Below are 26,403 nucleotides of genomic sequence, written 5' to 3' on the forward strand. Positions count from 1 at the left end.
CCATAGAGGAACCTTAAGAAAAACAAAGTCACCCACAGAGTATTCGATATCTCTCCTCTTTAAATTTGCATAGGACTTCTGTCTATTAGAAGCTACCTTCAGACGATCCCGAATCAGTCTAACCTTATCTTCGGTCTCAGAAACCAACTTAGGACCAAAAACCCGACACTCACCTAACTTAGTCCAACATAGAAGAGTACAATACTTACGACCATACAAAGTTTTATAATGTACCATCTAGATGTTAGGCTGGAAACTGTTATTGTAGGCGAACTAAGCTAGCGGCAAATAATCCTCCTGACTACCTTGGAAGTCTATTACACAACTCTGAAGCATATCCTCCAGTATCTGAATCACCCTCTCAGATTGACATCGGTCTAAGGATGGAACACAGTACTGAAGTCTAATCTCGAACCCAGAGTCTCGTGTAATTTCTTCCAAAATTGAGAAGTCAAGCGAGGATCTCTATCAGAAATTATCGAAACTGAAACCCCATGTAGTCTTACAATCTTAGAGATATAGAGCTTGCTAACTTTTACAGAAATTCGTCCGTCCAAACCAAAAAAAATAAGTGGACTTAGTCAATCGATCCACGATGTTCCAAACAGAATCCTTCTCAGTGGGTGTCAATGGTAACCCACTAACGAAGCCCATCGTTACTCGTTCCGACTTCCATAAAAGAATCTTAATGGGTTGTAGAAAACTCGAAGGCAACTAGTACTCAGTCTTAACTTGCTGGCACATCAAACAACAAGCAACGAAATTCGTAACCTCATCTTTGAACCCCAGCCACCAATATAGTTCACGGAGATCTCGATGCATCTTATTACCACCAGGATACATAGCATAAGGGCTACTATGCGCCTCCCTCAGAATTGACTGCCTCAGGTCAGAATAATTTGGCATACAGATCCGACCTCTAAAATACAGAACTCTATCTTTATTCAGCCAAAAATAAGAAGTACTGCCACTCTCAATCTTACGGAATCGCAAACCCAGAGATTCATCCCCTAACTACCTATACCGAATCTGATCAATCCAAGTCGACTTAACTTGTAACTCGATTAACAGACCCCTATTATCAAACAAACTAAGACGAGTGAACATCGCCCTCAAATCAGTCATCGCTCTATGACTGAAAGCATCAACCACCACATTGGTCTTACAAGGATGATACTCTATCGTACAGTCATAATCTTTGAGCAGCTCAATCCATCGACCCTGTCTAAGATTTAACTCCTTCTGAGTAAGGAGGTACTTGAGGTTCTTGTGATCAGTGTAGATGATACACCTCTCACCCTACAAATAATGCCTCCAAATCTTAAACGCAAAAACCACAGTAACCAACTCGAGGTCATGTGTCGGATAATTCCCTTCATGAGTCTTAAGTTGTAGGGTCGCAAATGCCACAACCTTACCATCTTGCATCAGTACACATCCCAAACCGACGTGCAACGCATAATTGTACACCACAAACTCTTTACTGGATTTAGGCTGTATTAGAATAGGAGCCTCAGTTAGAACAGACCTAAGTTTCTTGAAGCTCGATTATTGTGCATCAGTCCAAACAAAAGGAACACCCTTGTGCAAAAGCTTAGTCAAAGAAGCTGCTATCAGAGAGAATCCCTTGACAAATTATCGATAACAACCCGTAAGACCCAGAAAGCTACGGATCTCAGATACGTTCTTAGGCTATTTCCAATCAAGCACAGCCTCGATCTTTCCTGGATCAACTTGGATCCCCTCAGCAAAAACCATGTGCCCCAGAAAAGTTACCTTTCGCAAACCAAAACTCACACTTGCTCAACTTAACGTAGAGTTGCTTCTCTCAGAGTATCTGAACACTACTCTAAAATGCTCATCATGCTTATCCTCGGTCTTAGAGTAAACCAAAATATCGTCGATGAAAACTACGACGAACTGATCCAGATATGGCTGAAAGACTCAGTTCATCAGATCCATGAATGTAGCTAGAGCATTCATCTGACCAAAAGGCATAACTAGGAACTCATAATGTCCATAATAAGTCTTAAATGTAATCTTATGAACATTAGCTTTCTTAACTCTAAGTGGATAATACCCAGAATGGAGATCAATTTTTGAAAACCCAAAAACTCCTCGGAACTGATCAAATAAATCATTGATCCTCGGAAGTGGATACTTATTCTTCACCGTCAGTTTATTTAGTTGCCAATAATCAATACACATCCTCACAGTCCCATCCTTTTTTAACAAACAAAACTAGTGCCCCCATGAAGACACACTAGGACGGATGAAACTACAATCCAGAAGCTCTTAAAGTTGAGCCTTAAGCTCATTCGGTGCCATACGGTATGGAACAATAGACACTAGAGCTATACCCCGTAGAAGCTTAATACCGAACTCAAATTTCCAATTCGGAGGTAAACTACGTAACTTCTCAAGAAAGACATCTGAAAAATTCCTCACGATTTTGATATCTTCGACAGAAGAATCCCTAGAAATAGAAACACTGACGTAAGTCAAATACGCCTCATACCCTTTTCGAACCAATTTCTCAGCCACAAGAGTGGAGATCACATTGGACAGATAATCTCGACGCTCACCGATCACCACCACTTCTTTATCATCCTCGGTCCTCAGAACGACCCTCTTAATCGCGTAATCCAAAATAACTCGGTGCTCAACCAACCAATCCATACCCAGAATCAAGTCAAACTCTTTAAACGGTAACTCCATCAGATTTGCCAAAAATACGGCCCCTTGCACTTCTAACGGAATATTCCTATAATAACCCGAACAGATTACCCCAATGAACTTAGTACAGTAATCTCACTAAAAGTGCTCTCAACAGAAATCCTCAGGTTTTCAGAAACAATACTAGCTATATAGGAATGTGTAGAACCTATGTCTATCAGAGCATTATAAGGTATATTAAAAATAAAGAACGTACCAGTGATAACATCAAGAGCATCTCTATCCTCTCGGCGTCGAGCAACATAGACCAGTGCAAGTTGTCTCACATCAGTCTGACTAGCACTTCTGCCTGGTACTCTCTGTCCTAGGCCTAAACCATTACCACCCCTAGCCGGTCCACGGCTCCTAGGTGGTTGCTGAATTGTCCTCTGAGGCTGTATAGAACCCGGTTCCAAAGCTTACATCTGATCAGCCCGCTATGGATACTCTCGAATACGATGCTCTAAAGGCCCACACGTCAGACAAGCCCGTAACCTCCTCCAACACTCGCTCAAATGGAGCCTACCATAATTCCCACAAGGTTGAATCCTAGTAGAAGCAATAGGAACTCCTACTCTAACTGGCACATCAGGTCTGGCTCGTTCTTAGGCATCTGAAAAAAACTAGAGGGTTCTGAATCCCTCTTATTCTTACCTCTCTCTCGACCCTATTCTGGCACTCCACGCGCTTAACCTTTTAGGTGATCTTCGTCTTATCAACCAAAACCACAAACTCTCACTCCCTTTCTAGAGTAATCAGTACCTTCAAATTATCCCTCAAGCCATCCTCAAAGCGGATGTACTTCTCATACTCAAACACCACCATGCCTCGAGCATAACGGCTCAACCTCTGAAACTCGACCTCATACTCGGCCACAGATCTATCACATTGTGTGAGATTCATGAACTTACGCCTACGGGCATCTACATAGCTCGCGTCCACATATTTCCCCTAGAATGCAGTCTTAAAGAAATCCCAATTTAGATGATCCGGCTGAGTACCCTCCTCAACCAATAACCACCACTGATAAGCCTCATTGCGAAGCAAAGAGACTGCACCCTTAAGTTTCTGCTTAGGTGTACAGTCAATATCATTCATGATCCTCTCGGTGGCCTCCAACCAATACTCGGTCACAGTAGGGGCGACTCTAGTGACACCCCTAAACAGCTCAGCTCTATTGGACCGGAGTCATTCAGTTACTGACCCACGGCCCCCAAATCTAAAATGGGGTCCAACGACCCTCTCTAACACCCTCAGCATGGCTTAGGACAGTGCGTCGTCCCTAGCAGAACAGCTTTGAGACCTAGTCTCAATAGCAGGCGAAATCGGTGTCTCACTCGTATCTAAGTTTGGCATACTGCCCAAAGAGGAAGACTAGCTCGAGCCCCCTACAGCCTCTACACGCCCATAAATACCACGACTGCGAGTTCCACAAGCGCTCATCATAATTCAAATTTGTCTACATTATAAAATTTTATGCATTAGTTCCAGTATTTATTAGCGGATATTTTATGCGTAATTTATTAGAAGTTTAGAAATGTTTTCAAAGGTTTCAGTCTCTAACTAACTCAGTACAGTTTCAGAACCCGATAATTTACGATAATGCCAAACCAAACCAAACCAAACGGAGAACTTAATAATTCCAACAGCACAATCGAACAACGGATTCACGAACTGAAGCAAATAAGAAACAAAGCAGGTGTTTGTAGAGAAGGAGAAAGAAAAATGTCAGAAAGGGGGAAAAATAGAAAAAATTTGACGTCAGATTTTCTTTGGGGGAAAGAGAGAAAATTTAACAAAAAGAAAATAAAAATAAAAGATATCTACAAATCCCTTATTTTCCTCCCACTAACCCACTAACTCACAACCTCCTCAGACTTTTAGCTCAACCGAAACTCTATCAGTCAACAAAGCAAAAATTAACATCCACGCTTGCACAGGGATTCGAACACAGGACCTCCAACACACTAACTCCCTTACCACTCGAACCAACAAGCTCATTCTGATATGAATTAACAAATAATTTTATACAAGCCCACTCAACAAGGGTAAGAGTTGGATTTAAAATAAAAAATTTTGACAAAAATGAGACTTGAACCTAATACCTCACACACACACCCAGAACACTTAACCACTGAAGCAAATACACATTTGTGCCAGATATTTATAGAAATAGAAATAGATTATTCAGGGCGTTACAATAGACTTATAATTTTGAGCCACACATTCAAAAATCCACATCAAGTTCCTAATATCTTACTCTTTTAATCTCATGTACACAAAGAAAACACCATAATGGAACTACAAGTGAAATTTGATGCTTTATTTATTTGATGAAGAAAATAGGAAATATAAAGAAACAAAAGCAATCATATGACATTGTTGTGCTTTTCTTTGATTATTGTTATTAACAAAGATAATTTGATGCTTGAGAAATAAAATATAAACTTGTTGCTCAAAAGCTAGGCAAGACCTTTTCACTTATTCCTCGTAAAATGCATTGTCAAGCATTTGGCGCTCTTCATAAGATAGTTTGGAGAAAATTGATAGGTAAGGAGGATATTTTTCTATCACAATACGGACCTAGACAACAAATGAAGCAAAAGACTAAGAACTCAAAGTAGTTCATCTATGAATAATACGTGAAACAAACCTGATCAATATCCTCACACACAACAAGTTCCTTATAGTCATAGGGATAATTGTTTAACATGAAGTAGCATTTCAGATATAACATTCAAACAAACTTAATACCCAAAATAAAGAAGCATAGTCAAGCTAGAGAGAATGAGTTTACAATAGAGTAACACGCTAGATAATACCCAATGGTATCTTAAAACTTTAAAATTGGTTAAAAAAATTAAAGTAACACGCTAGATAATACAAACTATTCTTTCCCTCCTTATTTTTAATGGAATAACCATGTTATATCTGGCACGTATTTGAACATGAATATAAAAATACAACATTTCAAAGATCTTCCAAATACATTGAAAAATTAAAACAAATTTGACATTTCTGTACCATTATAGGTCACAATATGGGTTTATTTCAATAACTGGCATTCCAAAATAAGGTTATCTAGTGCAAGAGATAAATTCCATAGCATCAAACTATGACCATATGATTAGACAGCAACAAGTAAATAAATAAGATCTACAAAAGCATCAGAATTCAACATAATATTTTATCATACAATTATCCATACCCGAAGTAACTAGCTTCAAAGTTACGAAAAAGTTTGATACAAATTTATCTTCGATGTACTGGCAATACTAAATGAGTCGTTGCAAGTAAACTCTTATAATTTTCAACCAAAAAAAGACCTTACAATGTCTAAGTAATGTAAGAAATTGATGCTAACGAATAATGAGACATGCGGGTAAAGAAATGGGACGGATATAAAATGATACAATTTGTTCATATGCAATGCAAGGGAATTCGTCATTTGATTGTTCAAAGGCTTATATCATAACTACGAGATGAACGGAATCTAAAAATGGCAACTGTATTTTCATCAAACGGTGAGAGACACACCGTTGTTTGCTACAGTAAGGTTGAGTATCATTGTAGCTGCCTTTAAAGACCTATCTTCCAATGAGTTGAACTAAAAGATCAATTTTCCAAAAACTATTAGAATTTATGGGTTGTTGACGCATTTAAAACGAAGAGGAACATATGTGAGCATCATATAATAAAATTGGTATTAAGGCATAAATGTAGAACTACATAAACTAAGGAAAAAAACATACCATGCATCAGATGTCTGATATCCCAAGGTTGGATTTTCGAAGCAAGATTAAAGCATCTCGGTATTTATCACACCAGGACTATAACGACCCAATAGTTACGGGTGTCGTAAAGTGTATTTTCGAGACTCCGTTACTGTAAATCAGACTCGTAAATATTTATTAAAAATATTTAATGCTAGTTTTGTAGTTAATTAGGTTTTGGTTAAGTGAATTTGCATGAATTAAGAGTAATTAGGTATAAGGACTAAATTGCATATATAGTAAAGTTGAATTATAGATAAAAAATTAAAAGGACTAGAGAAGCAATTTTGTCATAGTTTATAAATGAGGCGGCATAAGGGTGAAATTATTATAATATTTTAAGTTAAAATATATATTATAATATGTTACTTAATATTTAAGTATATATATTATTATATAATAAATAAATAAATAAAAGAAAAGGAATAGAAAACCAAAACGAAATAGAAAGAAAAGAAAGAAAATGGAGAAAGAAGAAGACGAAAGGCAAGTTTCTAGGTTCAATTGGTTAGTCAATTTAGTCTCTTTTTCTTGTATTTTTATGTTTTTGGAATTCCAGATTAAATACTACGACTCATGTCGAAATTTTAGAAATTATTGAGTTTTTAAGTGTTTATGTTGAATAATCTTATTATTAGGGATTAAATTGATAGATTTTAAGCTAGGAATGAAAAAGAATTAAATTGTAAAATAAATTGTAAACTTTGAGTAATAGGGACTAAATTGTGAAAAATTCAAAATTTATGGGTTTAAGTGAAAATAGGGAGTTAAATTTAGTTTAAAGTGAAATTTGTGTAGAAATATAACATTAATTGTGAAGAATAAAAATTAGTCTTGGTTTAGGGACTAAATTGAAAGTTAGGCAAATATTGAGTCAAAATTGAAATATTAAATATGAAATTGAATTGTGTTATATTGATGAATTTTAATTGTTTTAATTCCGTAGCTAACGTCGTACCGGAATCCTCGACTAAAAAGGGGAAAGATAAAGTCAACGTCGAATAGCTCGGAATTCTTAGTTTGTATTTCTATAATCTGAAATTAGTTGTTAATTGTTATAATTCAATTTAATGTATATGGTAAACGTTCAAATGAGAATTATTGTGTTTTACAATTGAAATGGATTGATTTGTATGTGATGAATTTATTGAATTTATATTGATTGAATTGAATTAAAGTTGATAGAAATGGATTGAATTGGTATATATATTATGAATGTATTGATTATTTGAATTGAAATGAATATATATGTGTAAATATGATAACGTGCAAATATGATAATTGGATATTGGTTGTATTTGAAAAGTGAATTGGAACCTTATTAACTGTATCGGGCTGAGTCAGATATAGATGGCATGTCATAGGATTGAAGAGTTTAGAGATTTCTTCAACTTCAAGTCGATGAGGCACTGGGTGTCAATTTACTTCGGTTTAACCGATGAGACACTGGGTGTCAAATTTATATAGTGTTGGGTGCAGTTATTACTTCGGATTTATCCAATGAGGTACTGGGTGCCAAACTGGTGTGTTTGGTTGGATCTGTGTATCCGTCCGAGTTCGAGTCGTATTAATAGGGGTAAATAAATAATAATGTTTTATAATTGAAATTGAAATGGCATGGTATGAGAAATGGAAGTGATATAGTGAATGGAAAATAGAATGTAAATATGTTGGCAATACATGGAATCTATAAGTTATATACTCATGAATTGAGTATGGTATGAAATGATGTATTCATGAAGTGAGTATTGTGTGACTAATGCCATTATATGAATAAATATGGTTTGATATGTGAATAACCATTTATATAACAATTGTGTAAATTAGGATATTGTTTAATAAATGAAAAATGATAGTCATGATACTAGACATTAATATATCCTTATAATTTAATTGTGTCTGTTATATTATTTTGTTTTTAAATATTCGGATTATAGAAATACCACTGAGTTTTTACTCAGCGTACGATTTTGTTTTCCGTGTGCAGGTTAGGTACTTAACTTTTGATCGTCAATTCAACATCCAACAACGATCCTGGTCTCAAATGTGGTGATGTTTATCCTTTTGTGTCGTCATGTACCTAGTGTCTAAATAATAGTTATTTTGTGGATTAAATGTAAATGAGGTTATAAATTTAATATTGGTTTGGTATATACATATAAACATGTGTTTGTTTTTGAAATTTTATTATGGCATGTTAAATTGATGTTTAAATATTCATAAACTAGGTAAAATGTTTATAATTTGAATTTGAATTATGTTTTGATAATATAAATTGATGATATAAATGTTGTACCAATGAGGGTACATTGGTTAGGCACCTAGGATGATTATTTTGATATGTTTTAAATGTGTTTGATTGTGTTTTGAATTGGTTAAACGAATGGTTTTTGAATTACTTAATGTCCAAGGTTGCAGGGAATGATAAACTTGTTATTTAAGGTATATTCTAGCCATATGACCGTGTGAACCCTACCGCTTTGTAAATTTTTAATATTCTCGAAAAATTCTCTGAGTTTCTAAATTACTCCCGACTTTACATGCTTCCTTCTAAAAGCTTTTAAAAAGCATTCAACTGCTTATAAATTCATTTTTGTTGTTTACGACAATGGCTCCTTCATTTCATGTAAACAACTTTGAATTTTCGTTTAGCTATGCCTTGGATGATTTCCTGTATTAAACATGATATTTAAAAAAGAACAATTCAAGATGTACAAAAATGTGTACAAGATGAAAATCATGAATTTACCAAAGCAGCATCAGGTCTTCCCCATCCAGAAGACATATTAACAATAACCCCTCGACTTTTTGGCAGCATCAACGAGATAAAATGGCATAACACATTTGCAATCCCTTTTACATTAACATCAATCACAATATCATACTCTTCAACAGGAACCTCCCAAATTCTATTTTTTTTATTTATTGTACCTACATTGTTTACTGCAAATACCTTACAATGTTAGTAAAGAACCAGATTTGTAATTGAAAAAAGCAATTAAATTGAAGATCATGAAACAGACTTACCGTTTTGGAGATAAGGGTCGTACTCGGTGTCGGAGAGATGCATCTTGATATCATCAAGGGTTTCACAAACCATAATCATCCAAAAATCCAAACATTGGGATTGTCAGAGGAGACCAGAACCTTCGCACCCAGTTGCCGTCAGGATATCATTTTTCTCGGCAAGGATTCAGTTATGCTAGAAAGCGAAAGATGTTTGATGCGGTAAGTGAAGAAAACAAAACAAAAGAGAAGAGAGAGGGCGAGAGAGGGATTGGAGATATGGAATGAGTGAATTTGGGGGGATTTGTGTGGGAAGAATGTGATGGTGAGGAAAGGTGGGGAATATTCGGTAATGAAAGAGATTAATCGACTCCTTTTTACCTTTTTCATAAAATTTATTTAATTAAAAATATTTTTTATCCTATTTGAAAATTTAAGTTGGCACTTAAAATCTAATTGGAGTGCTACATAGGATTATCGTTAGGGAGATAACGAAATTTAACGGTAGAGTGATCATTTTGAAACAAAATAATAACACAAGTAACTAAAATATAGCATTTTAAATATAAGCGACTAAAATATAACCTAATGCAAACAAAATTAATTATTTTATAGTTTACCCTTAAATAAATTACTCAACAATTAAAGGAAAACTAAAATCCACCGTAATCTAAAGTGGTCTTACTTCAATAATTTTAGGCAATTTCAAGCAGTGTTTCCAAAATATTTTCAGGGAAATCATTAATCATAAACACAAATTTCTCTTTTTTTGCATGTGATAAACAACCAATATCATTATGGGAAATTACCCCCTTCTTAAGTCAACAAAGCTGGCCTGGCCTTAATTTTCAGATATTTTCACACCTTCCTCAACCATTCTTTCATTTAAAGATTCAGTTGCTTTTAACTTCAATAATTTAATCTTTCTATTTATCTAATTTAAAAAAGAGTTAATTCCATTAGACATCCCTAAACTATGCCCTCACTTCAAAGCATTCTAACCACATCTTAAACTATTGATGTTGTATCAGTCATGCCCTTTCGTAATTAAAATTGTTAAATGACACGTTAAATCTTATGTAGTTGAATTTAAAAAGAAAATAGAACATTGTTGTATAACTTTTAAAGGTAAAACTAAAAGCTTCTATAAAGTCTTCAAAACCTCAAAACTAATATTTTAAAATATCTATTTTACAATATTCATTTTAAATTATGTCAAACAAGATATGATGTGACATCTAATAGTTAAATTAACGATATAATGGAAGAACCTAATTACATAACCTCGATAATGGGATGTTTGATGCAATTATCAAGTTTAAAAATAAACGTCAAATGGATAATACTATTAATTGACTTTTATTAAATTTAAATTTTTTTAACATTGAAACTTTAAATTTTAAATAAGATATTTGAATATTAAAATATCAAATATTCAAAATTAAAAGAAACTCATCATGTATTGAGAAAGCAACTAAATAATTGAATTGAGTAATTGGACCATCAAATTACATTCTTCCGTTCTCGAGATAAATGGGTGAGAATAGAAAATTACACGGATAGTTAATCATGATGACTTTTAAATTTTTTTAAAATTTACATTAAAATATAATTAACCAAATCCAATATAATTCATGGTAATTATTGAAGAGAAATCCAAATCTTGTAATTACAATATCATACCATCCATTTTAGTTGTTAGTTTTGGTCACGTGATGAACACTTTGGTTGATGGATTAAAAACGTGTTGTAATAAAAGTAGGTTCATCCGTTTAACTTTTAAAAGGTAAAAATGGTCCTCTTTTAAATAAATCAATAACTTGAGTTATTTGTTAATTACACGCAAATTGCATATAATGATTTTGAGTTTTCGCTTATACAACCCTAAATGAGCATGCAAATGTAAAGCAAGTCTATTAAATATCATTTTAGATTTTCTTAGATTTTATATATATTTTAAAGGTGGACAAAAGAAAATTCAGAAATCAAATTGAGAGAAGATGCCAAGTTCTCATTTCCAAGTATTTTAAGAGTAGCTATAACAAAAACACAATGGACTAAAACCGAAATAAATAAATATGGTAAGACTTAAACTTAAAAATATAACTGCAAATCCAACTTAATTTAACCATATAAATAATCGGAGGTTAAAAAATGGGTTGAAATTGGATCTAGAATTATCTTTAAATAATAGTTAATAGAAAGAAATTTGGTATGATAACTAAAGGTTTTGTGTCTTGTAGTATTATTTTAACTCATTAATCCGGCTTTGTGATTAAAACATTAATGATAAAAAAGTCATTAGATTGTCAGGTAGGAAATGAAAAGTCTCCTTCTTTGTCCATCCCCAATCCCCATATATACCTTCCATAAAAAGGCCCCCTTCAAATTCGCATACAAACAAAATTAAATAATGTCCCCCCAACGCTACCGCCATTTTCCGCCCTTCCCTTCTTGCTTCCGCCCTTCCGCCGCCGCAGACAACCGCCATATGCCGTCGCCACAATCCGCCGCTAAAACTAGCCTCGCTACAAGTCTCTACGACACAAATATAGGCCTTTTTTCCTTAACCTGGTCCCGCACCTTCCTTGGCCACTCCCTCCACCTCCACCAACATCACCACCGCCTTCCCTCTTCTCCTCTCTCCGTCCTTTCATCCTCTGCCCTCCATTTTCATCTCAATATCAAATCCTTTGCTTTTTGGAAGAAAAAAGGTTGTAAAAAACTCACCAGCGCCACTGTCCCTAATGTGAAAATTTTCTGGGACCTTTCAAGGGCAAAGTTCGGATCCGGACCAGAACCCGACTCTGGGTTCTTCGTTGGCGTCGTTGTCGACGGTGAAATGACGCTTCTCGTCGGCGATGCTACCAAGGAAGCTTATACTCGAACTAGAGCTCAAAACCCTGGGAGTAGAGGCAGCCAAACTCTTGTTTTGAGAAAAGAGCACGTGTTGGGGAACAGAGTTTACAACACAAAAGCCAGATTCGGTGGCAAATTAAGGGATATCTCGATCGATTGTAGGGTAAACGAGGATGCGAGGCTGTGTTTGAGCGTGGATAACAAAAGGGTATTGCAAATAAAGCGGCTTAAATGGAAATTTAGAGGGAATGAGAGGATTGAAGTGGATGGGGTATGGATAGGAGTCTCGTGGGATGTCTACAGCTGGTTGTCCGATAAAGATGGCAACAATGGGCGTCCAGCCGTTTTCATCTTCAAGTTCGAGAACCAAGGCACTGAAACCATGGAGGATCCTTTCAAGGAGGGTGTGGTTTTGGGGCAGCAAAGTCCGTGTAGTGATGGGATTGAATGGAAGAAGAAAAGGAGAAGCTTGTTGAGGAGTGCTAGGAGTTCTTCGTCTTCCTCCATTTCGATGTCTTCGGCTTCTTCGGGGTGCAGCTCTTCGGTAATGGAGTGGGAAAGCGTTGAGGAGAGTGAGTTATGTGCTCCCATGGGCTTCTCTTTGCTTGTTTATGCCTGGAGAAACTGAAAAGATTGTGCCTTTTTTTTTGTGTGTGTTCATAACATTATTAGTCTCTATTTATCACTAACCCCATTTGTTTTTAGAACTTAGCACAGTAAGTAAATTATAATTGTAGAGATCCATGACTCAACCTTTTACCAATTTAGTAGCTACATTCGATCCCGATTGAATTGAATTCCAAAAGATTTGCGCGTAAGAGACCTCGCATACCTTATCACTCATAACTCCACCCAACAAGATGGTTGTATTTTGCTAGTTTCTTTGTAACTTTTTAGTTGTAAATTTGAGCCCTTTGGTTGTAGTCTCAGGAACCATAGGCGGAGATTTAATGAGCAGAAGAAAAATTTTGCTTGATTTTGCCTTTTTCGTTGGCATGAAATTGTTCCTTGTTTGATTTTACCAACCGACTTGGTGGAGTGCTCGACTTTTAATCAGGGAGAGAGGTCGAGAAATTAAAAGAATTTGGAGGTCAAGGTTAAAAAAAATTTATGTTAAAGTGGTCTAAAATTGAATGAATAGTTCTTTGGAGTGATCAAATATGCAATTTCTGATAAGCTGAAAAGGATTAAAATTAAATTTTAAATTTGCAAGGACTAAAAAGGAAATCATCCCATTTATCTAGGGGAGGACTTTGTCCCTGCTTCTAATTCTAGTGATCAGGGATTAAACACAGAAAACTGTTATTAGTTTCCAAACGTTCTGTTGTTTTTGCTTCTAATTCTAGTGATCAGGGATTAAACACAGAAAACTGTTATTAGTTTCCAAATGTTAATGCTTGCATGTGAGATGTGGGTCTGGGGTGTGTGAACCCAGATTGAGATCAGCGACCGACAAAAAAGGTTGAACGTGTCCTGGATCTCTGATTGAAAACTGAAAGGTTACTTCGTCGGTCGGTTAGTGAGAGTGACAAGAAATGTGGTACTTGATCCACAACGGCAACCCAAGGTGATGAAAAGTAACCCAACTGTGTCGGGCTTGACCGTGTCAATCTGACAACATGACTGATTTTCTCTGATGTTGCCTTTCTTTGTGGATTTCCACAACGGTTGCCCTTAAAGTGAGAATATGAATTCTCATAAATCTCTTCATTTTATTAAGTATATTACCAAATAATAGATAAAGTATAGTCTTATCACAAAAAGGACATCAAATTATATTTTTTATACAAGTTCACTTTACATAATTGTGATCTTATGAGCTAATAATTTTGATTAAATAAAACCTTATAAGTAGACACTTATAGATCGAAAATCGAGCTACAATAACTTGTAAGAAATTTGAAACCAATATGAACGACTGGTGGCATCTTAAAAATTATCAGAGATTGGATCTAAGGGACTAAACAATTTCTCTCCTAAATAGACTTTCAACTCTCTTGCTCTCATTCTCTCTTTAATCTTTTCTTGACACCCACTTTTTTGTCACCTTAATTTGCTAACAACTTTCTGCCCTCCAATATATACAATACCAAAATAAAATATAAATATTTATATTCGATAATGTTAATTCAATTGTTGCTCACCTTACAAATTCTTATAAAAGTTGTCAATGTGACATATGGCCTGGTGTATGTTGGTATGATGATGTATGTATTAATCAACATAAAATGATGTTGTATCAACAATTTACAAGAATTGGATCAAATTATAAGTTCATGTATACAATTACACATTAAGCCAAAGTTCTGAGATTTACCCCTTGGATTTGAAACTTTTAAGTAAAAGTACAAGTACGTGGGACATAATTGCTGGGGTTTTTGTTTGAAAGGAATGGTATTAAGTGGTGTGATAATAGCTTTTGAACGTTTCAATTTAAAATGAGAAAGGAATAAAGTTATATGTTAGGCTGTCACTTGTTTCATTCATACAAATAAAAAATTCTTCTTCTCTTTTATTGACGTTATTTTTTCCAATACGAATAACATACTTTATTTTTTAAGGAAGAGATGCTAAATATGAACAATCATTGGAATTTCTGGTATTATTGCTATTGCAATTGATTTGGAGGTTTATGGGTTAATTATCAACTTCATCTTCCTACTTTGCAAAAGTTGAGATTTAGTCCCTTTGTTAAATTATTGATTTAGGAGTCATCATTTATATGCAGTAAAGTGATTTTGTAAGTATAGAAAAAGACAATCATTTGGAGGGGTGTTTGTAATGAAATCAGAGTTGAAGCAATAGAATTAAACAACCCCTTTTTCTCCCTTGTATTGCAAGCTTCAAATTGAGTTGGCTCCAATCATTTGATAAAACCCAAGTTGGGTTATCAAATGTAAGGAAAGAAACACGTACCACATACCCATTGTTTCAATAAATGGTATCTAATCACATTGTCTTCCTCACGGGTCAAGTGATGCCATTTCTTCCGTATACCATTTTTATAAGTCATCACATCTATCACTTATCCACCTAAATTTAAAATTCAATACCAAAAACTTCGTTTAAAAATTAAAATATGGATCGAGTTTAAGTTTTAATATTCAAGACTTGAGTTAAGTACGAACCAATTTATTTTGTGCTTATAATATTTGTCACATAAATTTAAATTTGTAAGAATATAATAATATATAAATATTAAAAATATGTTAACTTGAATATATTTAAAACTAGTTTTATACCCTTCCATATGTTTTTGTATGATTAACATTTTAATGATTTAGTAATTGAATTTATTAAAATAATTCAACCCTTCCATTAACAAAAACTATTAGTTGACCGATTTGACCATTAATGACCTAACTTGACAAATGATACTAACATGACATGTTGACATGGTAGATTACATTGATGTGGCATGCTAAAAATAAAAATTATATATCTAGATTCATTCAAGATGAGTGCAAAACTATAAAAAATTTTAAACATTGTAAAAATATTAAAATTACTAAATATTATAAAAATATTGTAAATATTATAAAAATTTTAATATGTAACAAAATATTAGTAATTTATATAAAATTATAAAAAATAGTTTTGTATATATATATATTTTGAATGCCAACTGATGCTATTAAATATAAAAGAAATTGAATCAGGTACAGACCTTAAAACAAATGACCCTTCAATTGTCCTTCTTTAATTGGACATTGGAAAGGTGCTTCGAAACTCGCAAAATCATAAATATAATTAACGGAAAGCACACAGAAAAAAAAAACAAACTTGGAAAAGGAAACAAACAGACTCAAGCTGAACAAAAAGAAAAAGAAAAAAGGCCTGGAATCCCATTCTTTTCTTATCACTTTAAGCAACTTCTTTTGTGCATCAGCCATTCAAGAGACCGATTACCCATGAACATCCAAAAGTTGACTTTTCGAACCCTAGTCTCTGTCAATCTCCACGAGTTCATCGGACTGACCAAACGCACATAGTCCAAACTCAACAATTCTAGTCATCCACCATCATCGCCGCTACTCCTATCGCGCTTCACCAGTCCTTCCACCGCGCTCGATACATTTTCCATCCAGCATTGGGGATCTTCATATCTTCGCCCTTCCAATGCCATCCCATGTGCTGCTTTATTGGCTTCCCTTGGTACGCATTTGAAATGCAATCTTTTAAATTTGGGGGGTTCTCCCCTTGATTTCTTGGATCAGACTGCTAATACATGATCTATCTTCTTCTACAGAGTTTAGTTTTCTGATTACAGTTAACGCATCTCCCTCAACACATATATCTTGAAAGCCTATTTCTTCTGCTATAGTAACAGCCTGCAAACACGCCTTCAACTTAGCCATAATCGGATCTGAAATATTCTCCCATGGGTAAGTACACGATGCCATCACAAATCATTCCTTATTCCGCGCAATGATTCCTGAATATGATCTTCTAGAATGCTAATTAAACGAAGCGTCAAAATTAATTTTTATAACATTATCAATAGGTGGTTTCCACACATAGCTATTAATCTCATGCACGTTCTTCAAGATTTCACCCATTTGCGTTATTTCTGTGCAATATGCTCCGATAAATCCCACAATTTCATGTACTCGTTCCCTTGTCCTTTCATGGTAGATTCTGTTTCGATTGTACCATAAAGCCCAGTAAGAAATACTTCTAATTTTGCATTTTTCATTACTATGATTCTCAAACTCTAATGCTAACCATTTTTCCAATTGGATTCTCTGTTGTTTGTTGGATTAACCACCCCCAAATCCCCCAATACCTGTTGAGTAAAGCTGCAATCCCGAAAAAGGTGGCTCACCGTTTCTTCTTCTACTCGGCATATTAGACAAAACGTGTTTACCACCAACTTACGGCTCTCAGATTATATAGTACAGGCAGAAATTCATTAGCAACCTTCCACATATGTATATGTATCTTGCTTGGCACATTAAGAGCCCATATTTTTGTAAAGAATTGATATAGAAATTTATTTTGTATCCTAGATCCCTCCCCTGTAATTAGCCACTTATAACCACTTTTGACTGTGTAAATTCTTAAATTATCGCCTCTCTATATTAACGCATCCTGTGGTTCACTGTTTGCCAACGGGATTAAAAGGATCCTTTCCAGCTGCTCCTCGCCGAATAATGAACGAATAGCATCCTGCTTTCAGGTAACAAAATCCCTATCAATTAAATCTGACACCATAGTGTATAGAATATCAATATGTTGCCATTGCACCCTACAATTTCCAGGTCCCAGCAACCATGCATCATTCCAAATATTTACTGCCTTACTGTCCCCGATTCTCCATCCCCACCTCAATGAGTCGTCTAGCTCCCCATATACTTTGCCAGGTATAGGAAGGGTAAGAACCTAACCCTGCACTCATGAATTCCCCCTTTGGGAAGTATTTTGCTTTCATTACACGTGCAAACAAACAATTAGGCTGCATAATAATTTTCCACCCCTACTTCGCCAATAGGGTTGTATTAAAAATTGATAGTTCCTTAAAACCTATCCCTCCCTTTGCTTTGGGGATACACATATCACTCCATTTGCACCAATGAAAGCCTTTGTTGGTTTTGGAGTTACACCACCAAAACTTGCACATTATGTTCTCAAGCTCACGGCAAAACAAAACTGGTAACTTAAAACATTACATCGCGTAGATCGGAATAGCTTGTAAAACGGACTTTAGAAATACTTCCCTACCCTTAGCAGATAAATAGTGCACACTCCAATTATTCATCATCTTAACAAAGCATTCTTTAATTTCAACAAAAGCATGATTTTTCCTACATCCAACCATTATTGGCAATCCCAAATACTTATCTAGATTATTAGAAATCCGCACTCCCAAAATTCTACCCACCTGTTCCTGTATTTCTTGTTCAACATTACCACTGAAATAGATTAGATACTTGTCAAAATTAACCAATTGTCCCAACACCGCTTCATATTCCTTGATCATATTTTTCATAATATTTGCACCGTCAGTTGATGCCTTTTCAAACAACACACTATCATCAGCAAAAAATAAACGCGTCACCGAAATACCGCTTCTCCCTACCCTTGCCCCCAAAAAGCCTTCCCTCCCTCCTAGCCATGTCAAGTAAGCGTGAGAATCCTTCCGCACAAATTAAAAACAAATACGGGCTTAGAGGGTCACCTTGCCTTAATCCTATTGTAAGCCAAAACTCTTCCCCATGTATTCTATTAATCACCAGTGTATACAATACACTTGTGATACACCTCATTATAAGTGAAATACACTCCTCACAAAAACCCATTCTACGCATCATTTTCTTCAAAAAACACCACTCGACCCTGTCATACGCTTTGCTCATATCGAGTTTTAAAGAAAAACCTCTATTTGAATTCCCTCTTCTTCTCTAGAACGAGTGTAAAATTTCATATGCCACAAAAATGTTGTTTGTGATTTTCCTTCCTAGTACAAACGCCCATTGGGTGTGATCTATATAATAGTGAAGCACTTGACAAAATCTGTTGACTAACACTTTTGAGATAATTTTATAAATCACATTGCAAAGGCTAATAGGACAAAACTGACTCATAGACTTCGGTGAATTCACCTTAGGAATAAGAACAATACTTGTATGGTTCACCTCCTCTATGTTCCTTCGACCATTTAGCACATCCAAACAATACCTAGTAACTTCATCCCCTATTACATGCCAACACTTTTGAAAAAATATTACAGAAAGTCATCTTTATCCGATGCTTTAAGAGGAGCTATGGTTTTCATTGCCTCAACAACCTCTTCTGCTTTAAAATCCACCATTAATTTCTCATTAAACTCTTCCGTAATACATGGTGATATTGCCGAGAGTAATTTATCACAATTGTCGACCTCTTTTGACGAAAATAAATCTTTAAAATACCCTGTAGCAGTTTTAGAAATTTCGTCAAAATCATTAATCTAATTCCCAAAATCATTTTCCATCCCCTTAACCGTGCTCTTTTTCTTATGGTAGGAAGTAATCCTATAAAAGAATGTCGTATTTCTATCCCCCATCCGAAGCCAATTGATTCTCGCCCTTTGTTCCCAAAATAGTTCCTCCCTATCGGCTTCGAAATTCAACTCCAATTTGACCTCTGTAATCTCCGCCAAAATTGCATCACTAATCTCATCAGCACTCAATTCAAACAGTCTAGAATTTAATTCTGTTGTTCGACATTCTCGTAATCCTTTCTCCTTTTTTGCCTAATTGCTCAAACTTACCCCTAACTCCTTTAGCTTCACCAAAATATCTTGTTCATTTAAAGTCCACCCATGTTCAACTTGCTCCTCAAAACCTTTATCCAATATCCAATCGGTATTGAAACGAAGTTGCCATTGTCGTTCCCTGAATCGTAAGCTCTCATCCCCATTTGTATCTACGACTACCGAACAATGATCTAAAAAACTATGTTGTAAATGACTCACCGAGTACCCTGTAAAAAGATCCCACCATTCTGGGTTAGCTACCCCTCTGTCCAATCTTTCCCTAATATTATTTCCGACCAACCTACATCTCTCTCATGTGTACCATTGCCTAGAAAAACCTAAATCACTCATCTCACACTCTTCTAGCACTGCTCTAAAAGCAACCATCTGTCTTTACTCACAAATTCTACCCCCTTGTTTTTCAAAAGAAAATAGGATTTCATTAAAATCTCCCAAAATTAACCATGGCTTATTCTTCCTACGCTTCAGATGCCTTAATAAATCCTATGACTCCTTTTTACCATGCTCCATAGGCGCTCCATAAAAACCCGTGAATCTCCATACTACCATCACATTTCCTTCATCCACCTCCACATCAATATGAGACTTCAAAAAAAATTTTAAAGATAAATTCAACCCCTCCCTCCACCCTAACGATAAGCCCCTTATCATCCCTTCCGTGTCAACATCAATTCCATGCTCAGACCCACACTGCCGTCTTATTTTCTCCATTTGTTTACTAGAAACCTTTGTTTCCATAAGAAATAAAATTTGAGGTCGAATGTGCCTCAACTTGTTTTTGAGACGTCTGATTGTCTGTGGTTACCCCAGGCCACGAACATTCCAACTGAAGATTTTCATTGTGTCTAGTTGGCTGCTTGTTAGCAGCCGCCAATATTGCATTTTCCATTCCCAACTCCAACAACCCCTTTATTGTTATCTAAAACACCTACTTCTAAATTAAATCTCTGCCGTTTCTTCCCATCAACAAATTCGACAGGCATATCTTTCAACTCTGATCCATCTCCCCTTTTCTCAAGTTGCCCCATCCTATCTTCAATCCTTATGTCAATGGGCTTCCTTATATGTCGCACAAAGCGCCCTAACGAACCCGTACCTCCTTTATGTTCACTTCAATTGGTTACATGAGTGCCAAAACTCCTCTTTTTACTTTCCCCATCAATTTCCATACTTGCCCACCTATCATTCTCTGATTCTTCCCGCAACCATTTACTCACCAACTGCCTTCCCCTCCTTGGCATAGCCCTCAAAGATAAGTCTCGGCCAAAATCCACTTATTGATTACCTAAAGTTAATCTAACTAGATAGAAGCCCTCTCTATGACCAAGACGGCCACATAAAAAAATAAAACAACGACAATTTTTCATATTGAAACAACGCATATATAAATTTGTTCTACCCAATACCAAACCGTTTCTTCCTTTTAAGTAGGATCCTAATATCAATTACAACTCTAATCTACGTAAACTTGCTTATCCCCCTTGTCACCAACGATGCCTCATACTCCATGAATTCTCCAATAAAGTCCCCGAATTGTCTTGCCATCCCTTCCGTTATAAATCCAACGGGTAAATTGTGGATATGCACCAAAAAATCGTAGTCCAGAGAGGAATTGTAAATGGTTCCTTACCCTTTCTTAGTTTATGGAACACAATAATATGTCGATTGAAAAACCATGGCATACCATTCATAACTCGCTTCAAATTAATCTCGCTATAAAATCGGAACAAAATATGATTGTCTTCAATCTCTGTGATAGACATCCCTCTCAGCGGATGCCACAAATCAACCAAAATATTTTTTAATGATGGAAAATTCACAATACTATCCGTGAGAACTCAACCTACCAAGCATAACTCATATTCTAGACAGCTATATCGTCCCCTACCACCTCCATGGGATCTTCCTCTTTATCTATAATGTTAATATTGGCCAGATCTGTATCCATCATATTGAGATTAGCCATGTTGCACCCACAAACCTAGAAACCAAGAACCCCGCAGGCAACAAAACCCTAACAAATAAAACTCCAAAAGCGAAACTCGTGCAACAAGGCAGACAGAGAAAACCTAACCTGTGACACAAGACAAACTTTGCTATCAAAACTATTATTTAAAATTTTTAAAAAGTAAACCCAAAAAATCTAAAGTAATCAAAGATTACACATATTTCATATAGATTATAATTTTATTCTACAATGCTTACTTAATGCACCTTCATTGAATAACTATTTCAAATCAAATTAACTCACCCACAAATTTATACTAGTTTTGCATTTTTAAATTTAAAGAAAAGTAAACCCCATATATACCCAAAACCAAACAAATAAAATAATAATTAAAAGAAAAAAACATACATACATATGAAAGACTTGATAATATATGTATTTGTGTTGTATTAGAGTACAAGCTTAAACATAATCCTGCTCAATATTCCCTAGGCTTGAATTGAATCATCACTATCCATCAGACTTTCCCTCAAAACCTAAAACTTTTTCCTCCTTAGAAGTTGAGACTTTCTGTTTAATTTAATTATGCAAAACTAAATCTGTAAAAAATTTAAACATGCAAAGCTTTTTTCTTTTACAATTTTATATAAATTAGTAATAATTTCTTTTACATATTTAAAATTTTATAATATTTATAATAACTTTATAATTGTAAAAATTGAACGTCGATAATGATTATATAGAATGATCGCAAAGCAATAAGAAAGAAAAAAAATAAGAACACACAGATTTTACGTGGAAACCCTTTTGGGGGAAAACCACGGACAGAGGAGAAGAAAATTCACTAATGTCAAATTCGAATGATACAAAAGGATTTTAGACTACATCTATTTATAGGTTAAAAAACCTTATTCTAATCAATGTCAAATAGAAGCTGTGTAGTAAGGTTGAAACACCTTCGACCCTCGAGCTTCGCCCCCACAGATCTCTCTATTTTGTCACTGTATTTTATTTCTTTAACAGAAATTTGGGTCACACAACTCTAACAATAATTTTTAAATTTTTCATAATTTTACACTCATCTTGAATGAATTTGGATAAACGGTTGTCTAGATTCATTTAAATCTGGACAAACTGTTGTTCAAGTTCATTTTAGATGTATATATATTTGATTAATTTTAAAAAATATTTTTAAAATTTAAATTTTTTTGACGCAATATGTCACATCAATATGTCTACCATATCAACATCATCTGTCACGTCAGTTCTATTAATGATCAAACCAGTTAATAGACGATTTCCGTTAATAAAAAATCTAATTGACTTTTTAAGAGTTATTAAGGATTTGATAGGATGAACTTTTTTTCCTTATAGCTTAATTGCTTTTTATTTTTCTACTAAGACGGTTTTCTAACTTTAAGCCAAAATTAATTAATTATACTTATTTTGAAAGGGTTTTAGCGACCTATCAACATATATTCACTATCAATATATAAATTTATGTACCACATATCAAATATAAATAAATTGTATTATTACTTATATTAATTAGGAGTAATGTTTTAATAAACGGATCGGTGATTGAATAAATTAGATTATTAATATTTAATTCAATTGATTTGATTCATGGAGTAACAATAAATAAATATAAATTTATAGAACGTGTTCAACCAGTTCAAACGTCGATTTTTATTCTAATTTCAAATTTTTATCAATTTTAAATGATTCACTTAGAAACTAATTTAACCGTTATATCCAAATTAATATATTAATTGATTTTCAGTCCAATTGATTAGAATTCAAATATTAGGAGTGATAGAGGACTAATTCTTGATCCAAACTTTGATAAATTTACCGGTTAATCAATTTATTCAAGTAATCATTTAGGTTTATCCAATCCCCAACTTTCCACATGCTTTTAGGAAGCCATAGCTATCAATTTTGGGGCCATCTACTTCACCAAAATTTCCATGTCCTTCCTCTATGGATTGATTCAATATGTACCAACCAACACCAAGCCAAAAAAAAAAAAAATCCTTTAATTACGTTTAATATATGTACCTTTCAGGTGTTGGTAAAGATTATTTTGAAACGAGGAACCAATAAAATCCCTCCGGGTATTCATGTTTTAGTGCCAAGGTTTCAAAGAAAAAGAACATGTATCATACCACCATAATTTGGTTAAAGTTAAGTCAGCCAAATTAATTTAATTAGTTTAATCGATTCTGGTTTCGGTTAAGTTGATTGATTACTTGAATCTATAATCAAATTCAGATTTAATATATATTATATTATGGTACACTAGGTAAAAATAATTATGTAATAAATAAATATAATTTTGATTGAAATAGTGAAGTTAAATAAATAAAAACTATATTATTTTAGATTCAAATTTTATTATTAGAACTATTTATGTGCCGGGTCACTATTCGATTGAAAAAGAAAAAATTTTAAGTTCAAGGATGTTTTTGAGACAGCTAGACCCATAAACACGTTTCATTGTTCATAATATTAATAAAAATTTTGAAATATATTTTACATTAATATTTATATATTTTTATTATTAAATTTAAAATTTAAAAAATAATCTTAATTAATTAAATCAAATTTAGGTTGGATTAGGCTAGTTTGAGACAATAAAATAATGGTCCAAGCCCAACTCAAATCGGACTAAGCCTATCGGGCCAAGTGGGTTGCCTTGCTTGGTCATTGGACAACTCTACTTATCATATATATGCTTTTTCGAGATTTTATATAATAATATAAGAAGAAACAAAACTCCTCAAAACAATATTTATTGTCTTGTAAATAATAAATGAATTTTGGCAATTTCGTAGTTGAGTTGGAACTCAATTAATGGGTGATATTAACTTAGTCAAACTCTTAATTTATATAGTATAGATTATTTATTTTAAATATAATAGTTCCCATGTCATGTGTTGCACGTAATTTTACGTATTTATTTTTAAAATTATTAAATGATATATTCTTATAATTTAGAAAAGTATATTTACTAATTAAATAAGAATTGTCTAATTTATAATAAAAGTCTATTAATTTTTTTAAATTGAGAGAATAAAATAACATTTTAAAAGTAATGGAAATAAAAAGTGAGAGATATTGATATTAAAACATTAAGTAATTAGATAAAATAACTTGTTATTTGACTATGAGTAAAATTTTGTCCTACAAAGAACCATTGTTTTAATAATTTATTGCTTTTGACGTGATATTTCACAACATAATGGTAAATAACATGCATAATTATGCAAATATTGTTAAAATAAGAAAATAGTAAAACTAATGGATTTCAAATAATAATAATTAAACATCTCAAATAATAATGAAAAATCATACATTTTTTTGGTGATTGAAACAAAACTCATTAAATGATGCTAAAATATGATTTTTCTAGTACTTATTTATAAGTTATTTTGAATGAAAATGTATTGCTAATGCATATATTTATAGTCTTAAATATTAGTTTTAATTGGTATATAATTATAATACTAATTAAGTGATAATAACTGCTACATTGATAATAAAACAATATTGATGAAATAATTCTAATTCTAATTATTCTATATTAATAATTTGTTATGAACATTGTCGAAACCATTTTTTTGAAAACAAAAAATAAGTTGTTGACTTTTTTTTAAAAAAACAAAAATTGGAGTCGCCACCGATCCTTTATTGAGGTGTGATCGGCTCAACTTAAAAATGATTCTGGTCTGCGAATTTTAAGAAAACAGGTTCGGGAGTCAGTTACGCACGAGGAAGGGTTAGCACCCTCGTAACGCCCAAAAATCAGTACCAAATTGATTATTTAATGTCTTAGTGTCAAGGGTAAAAAGATTTTTAAAAAAAAAACTCAAATGATGAAATCTAAAAAGGATAATCAAATGTTTAAGTCAGACGAAGAAATCGAGACCCAATACGTTAGGGTACAATTTCTCAAAATCCCCAAACTTTGAATATCGCTTTATTTTATAAGAAAATCTTCATTTCGAGAAAGCAATATGTCATGCCCAATACATTAGGACACAACAAATTAAATTCCCGAAAATGATTTGTATACTTATGCATTTTGAATAAAGAATATTCTCGATTATTTAGGATTAATAAAGAAAATAAGAACCCAATACGTTAAGGCTCAATTTCGTCGAAAATCCCGAATATCGATTATTGCATTATTTTAAAGCTTTTGAATCGAAAGAAAATGATTTTAATGTTTCGACGAAACCAAAATATATATTTTAAAAGGTATGTTAAAAATTTAATGTACAATATGAAACAAACTTTAATTTAAATTATATGTATACTTAAGTATGATATATAAACTAATTTTGCAAATATGTGTATGGATATAAGAGGAAAAAATGCATAAGTATTATAAAATGTTAATGCATATATCTATATGAATACATAAGTCATAAAAATAAAACAATAATAAAATACATATAAAATATATTTATACATTTTTTTAAAAAAGTATAAGTATAATAAATTAGTAAATATAAAAACGTGGAAAATATTTATAATAGCTTTGAATAGAGTATAAAATATATATGTATATGTTATAAAAATTGTATAAACATATAAATTATACAATTGGGAAAACATATAAAGATTATGAAATATAAATGTGTATATATATATATATATATATATAAAACTGTGAAAATAAAATAATAATAAAATATGTATATAGTATATATATTTAAAAATTTAAAATATATATATGTATTAATATGCATACACGCATATATAAGTAAGTATAATAATAATATATAATATAATAATAATAAACTAATAATAATATAAATAAACAGTATTAACAATAT

At 33.4% G+C, this 26,403-nt stretch overlaps 1 protein-coding gene and 1 long non-coding RNA gene across 2 annotated transcripts; both read left to right on the forward strand.

The window, feature by feature from the left end:
- The first annotated feature begins 11,805 nt into the window (after positions 1–11,805).
- LOC105774237 (uncharacterized) lies at positions 11,806–13,329 on the forward strand. The gene has a single exon (XM_012596645.2). The coding sequence runs from the start codon at positions 11,908–11,910 to the stop codon at positions 12,979–12,981; it is 1,074 nt and encodes a 357-aa protein (XP_012452099.1). The 5' UTR covers positions 11,806–11,907; the 3' UTR covers positions 12,982–13,329.
- A 2,714-nt stretch (positions 13,330–16,043) lies between these two features.
- On the forward strand, positions 16,044–17,454 carry LOC105774694 (uncharacterized). The gene is made up of 2 exons (XR_001127505.2): positions 16,044–16,508; positions 16,603–17,454. It is a non-coding gene; the product is annotated as an uncharacterized LOC105774694 (long non-coding RNA).
- Positions 17,455–26,403: the final 8,949 nt, after the last annotated feature.

The sequence above is a fragment of the Gossypium raimondii genome, chromosome 6 (assembly GCF_025698545.1).
Source record: "Gossypium raimondii isolate GPD5lz chromosome 6, ASM2569854v1, whole genome shotgun sequence".
Lineage (NCBI taxonomy): Eukaryota > Viridiplantae > Streptophyta > Magnoliopsida > Malvales > Malvaceae > Gossypium > Gossypium raimondii.

Excerpts from the sequence above, each read along its gene's own strand:
- LOC105774237 (XM_012596645.2), top strand. The coding sequence starts at position 11,908 with ATGTCCCCCCAACGCTACCGCCATTTTCCGCCCTTCCCTTCTTGCTTC.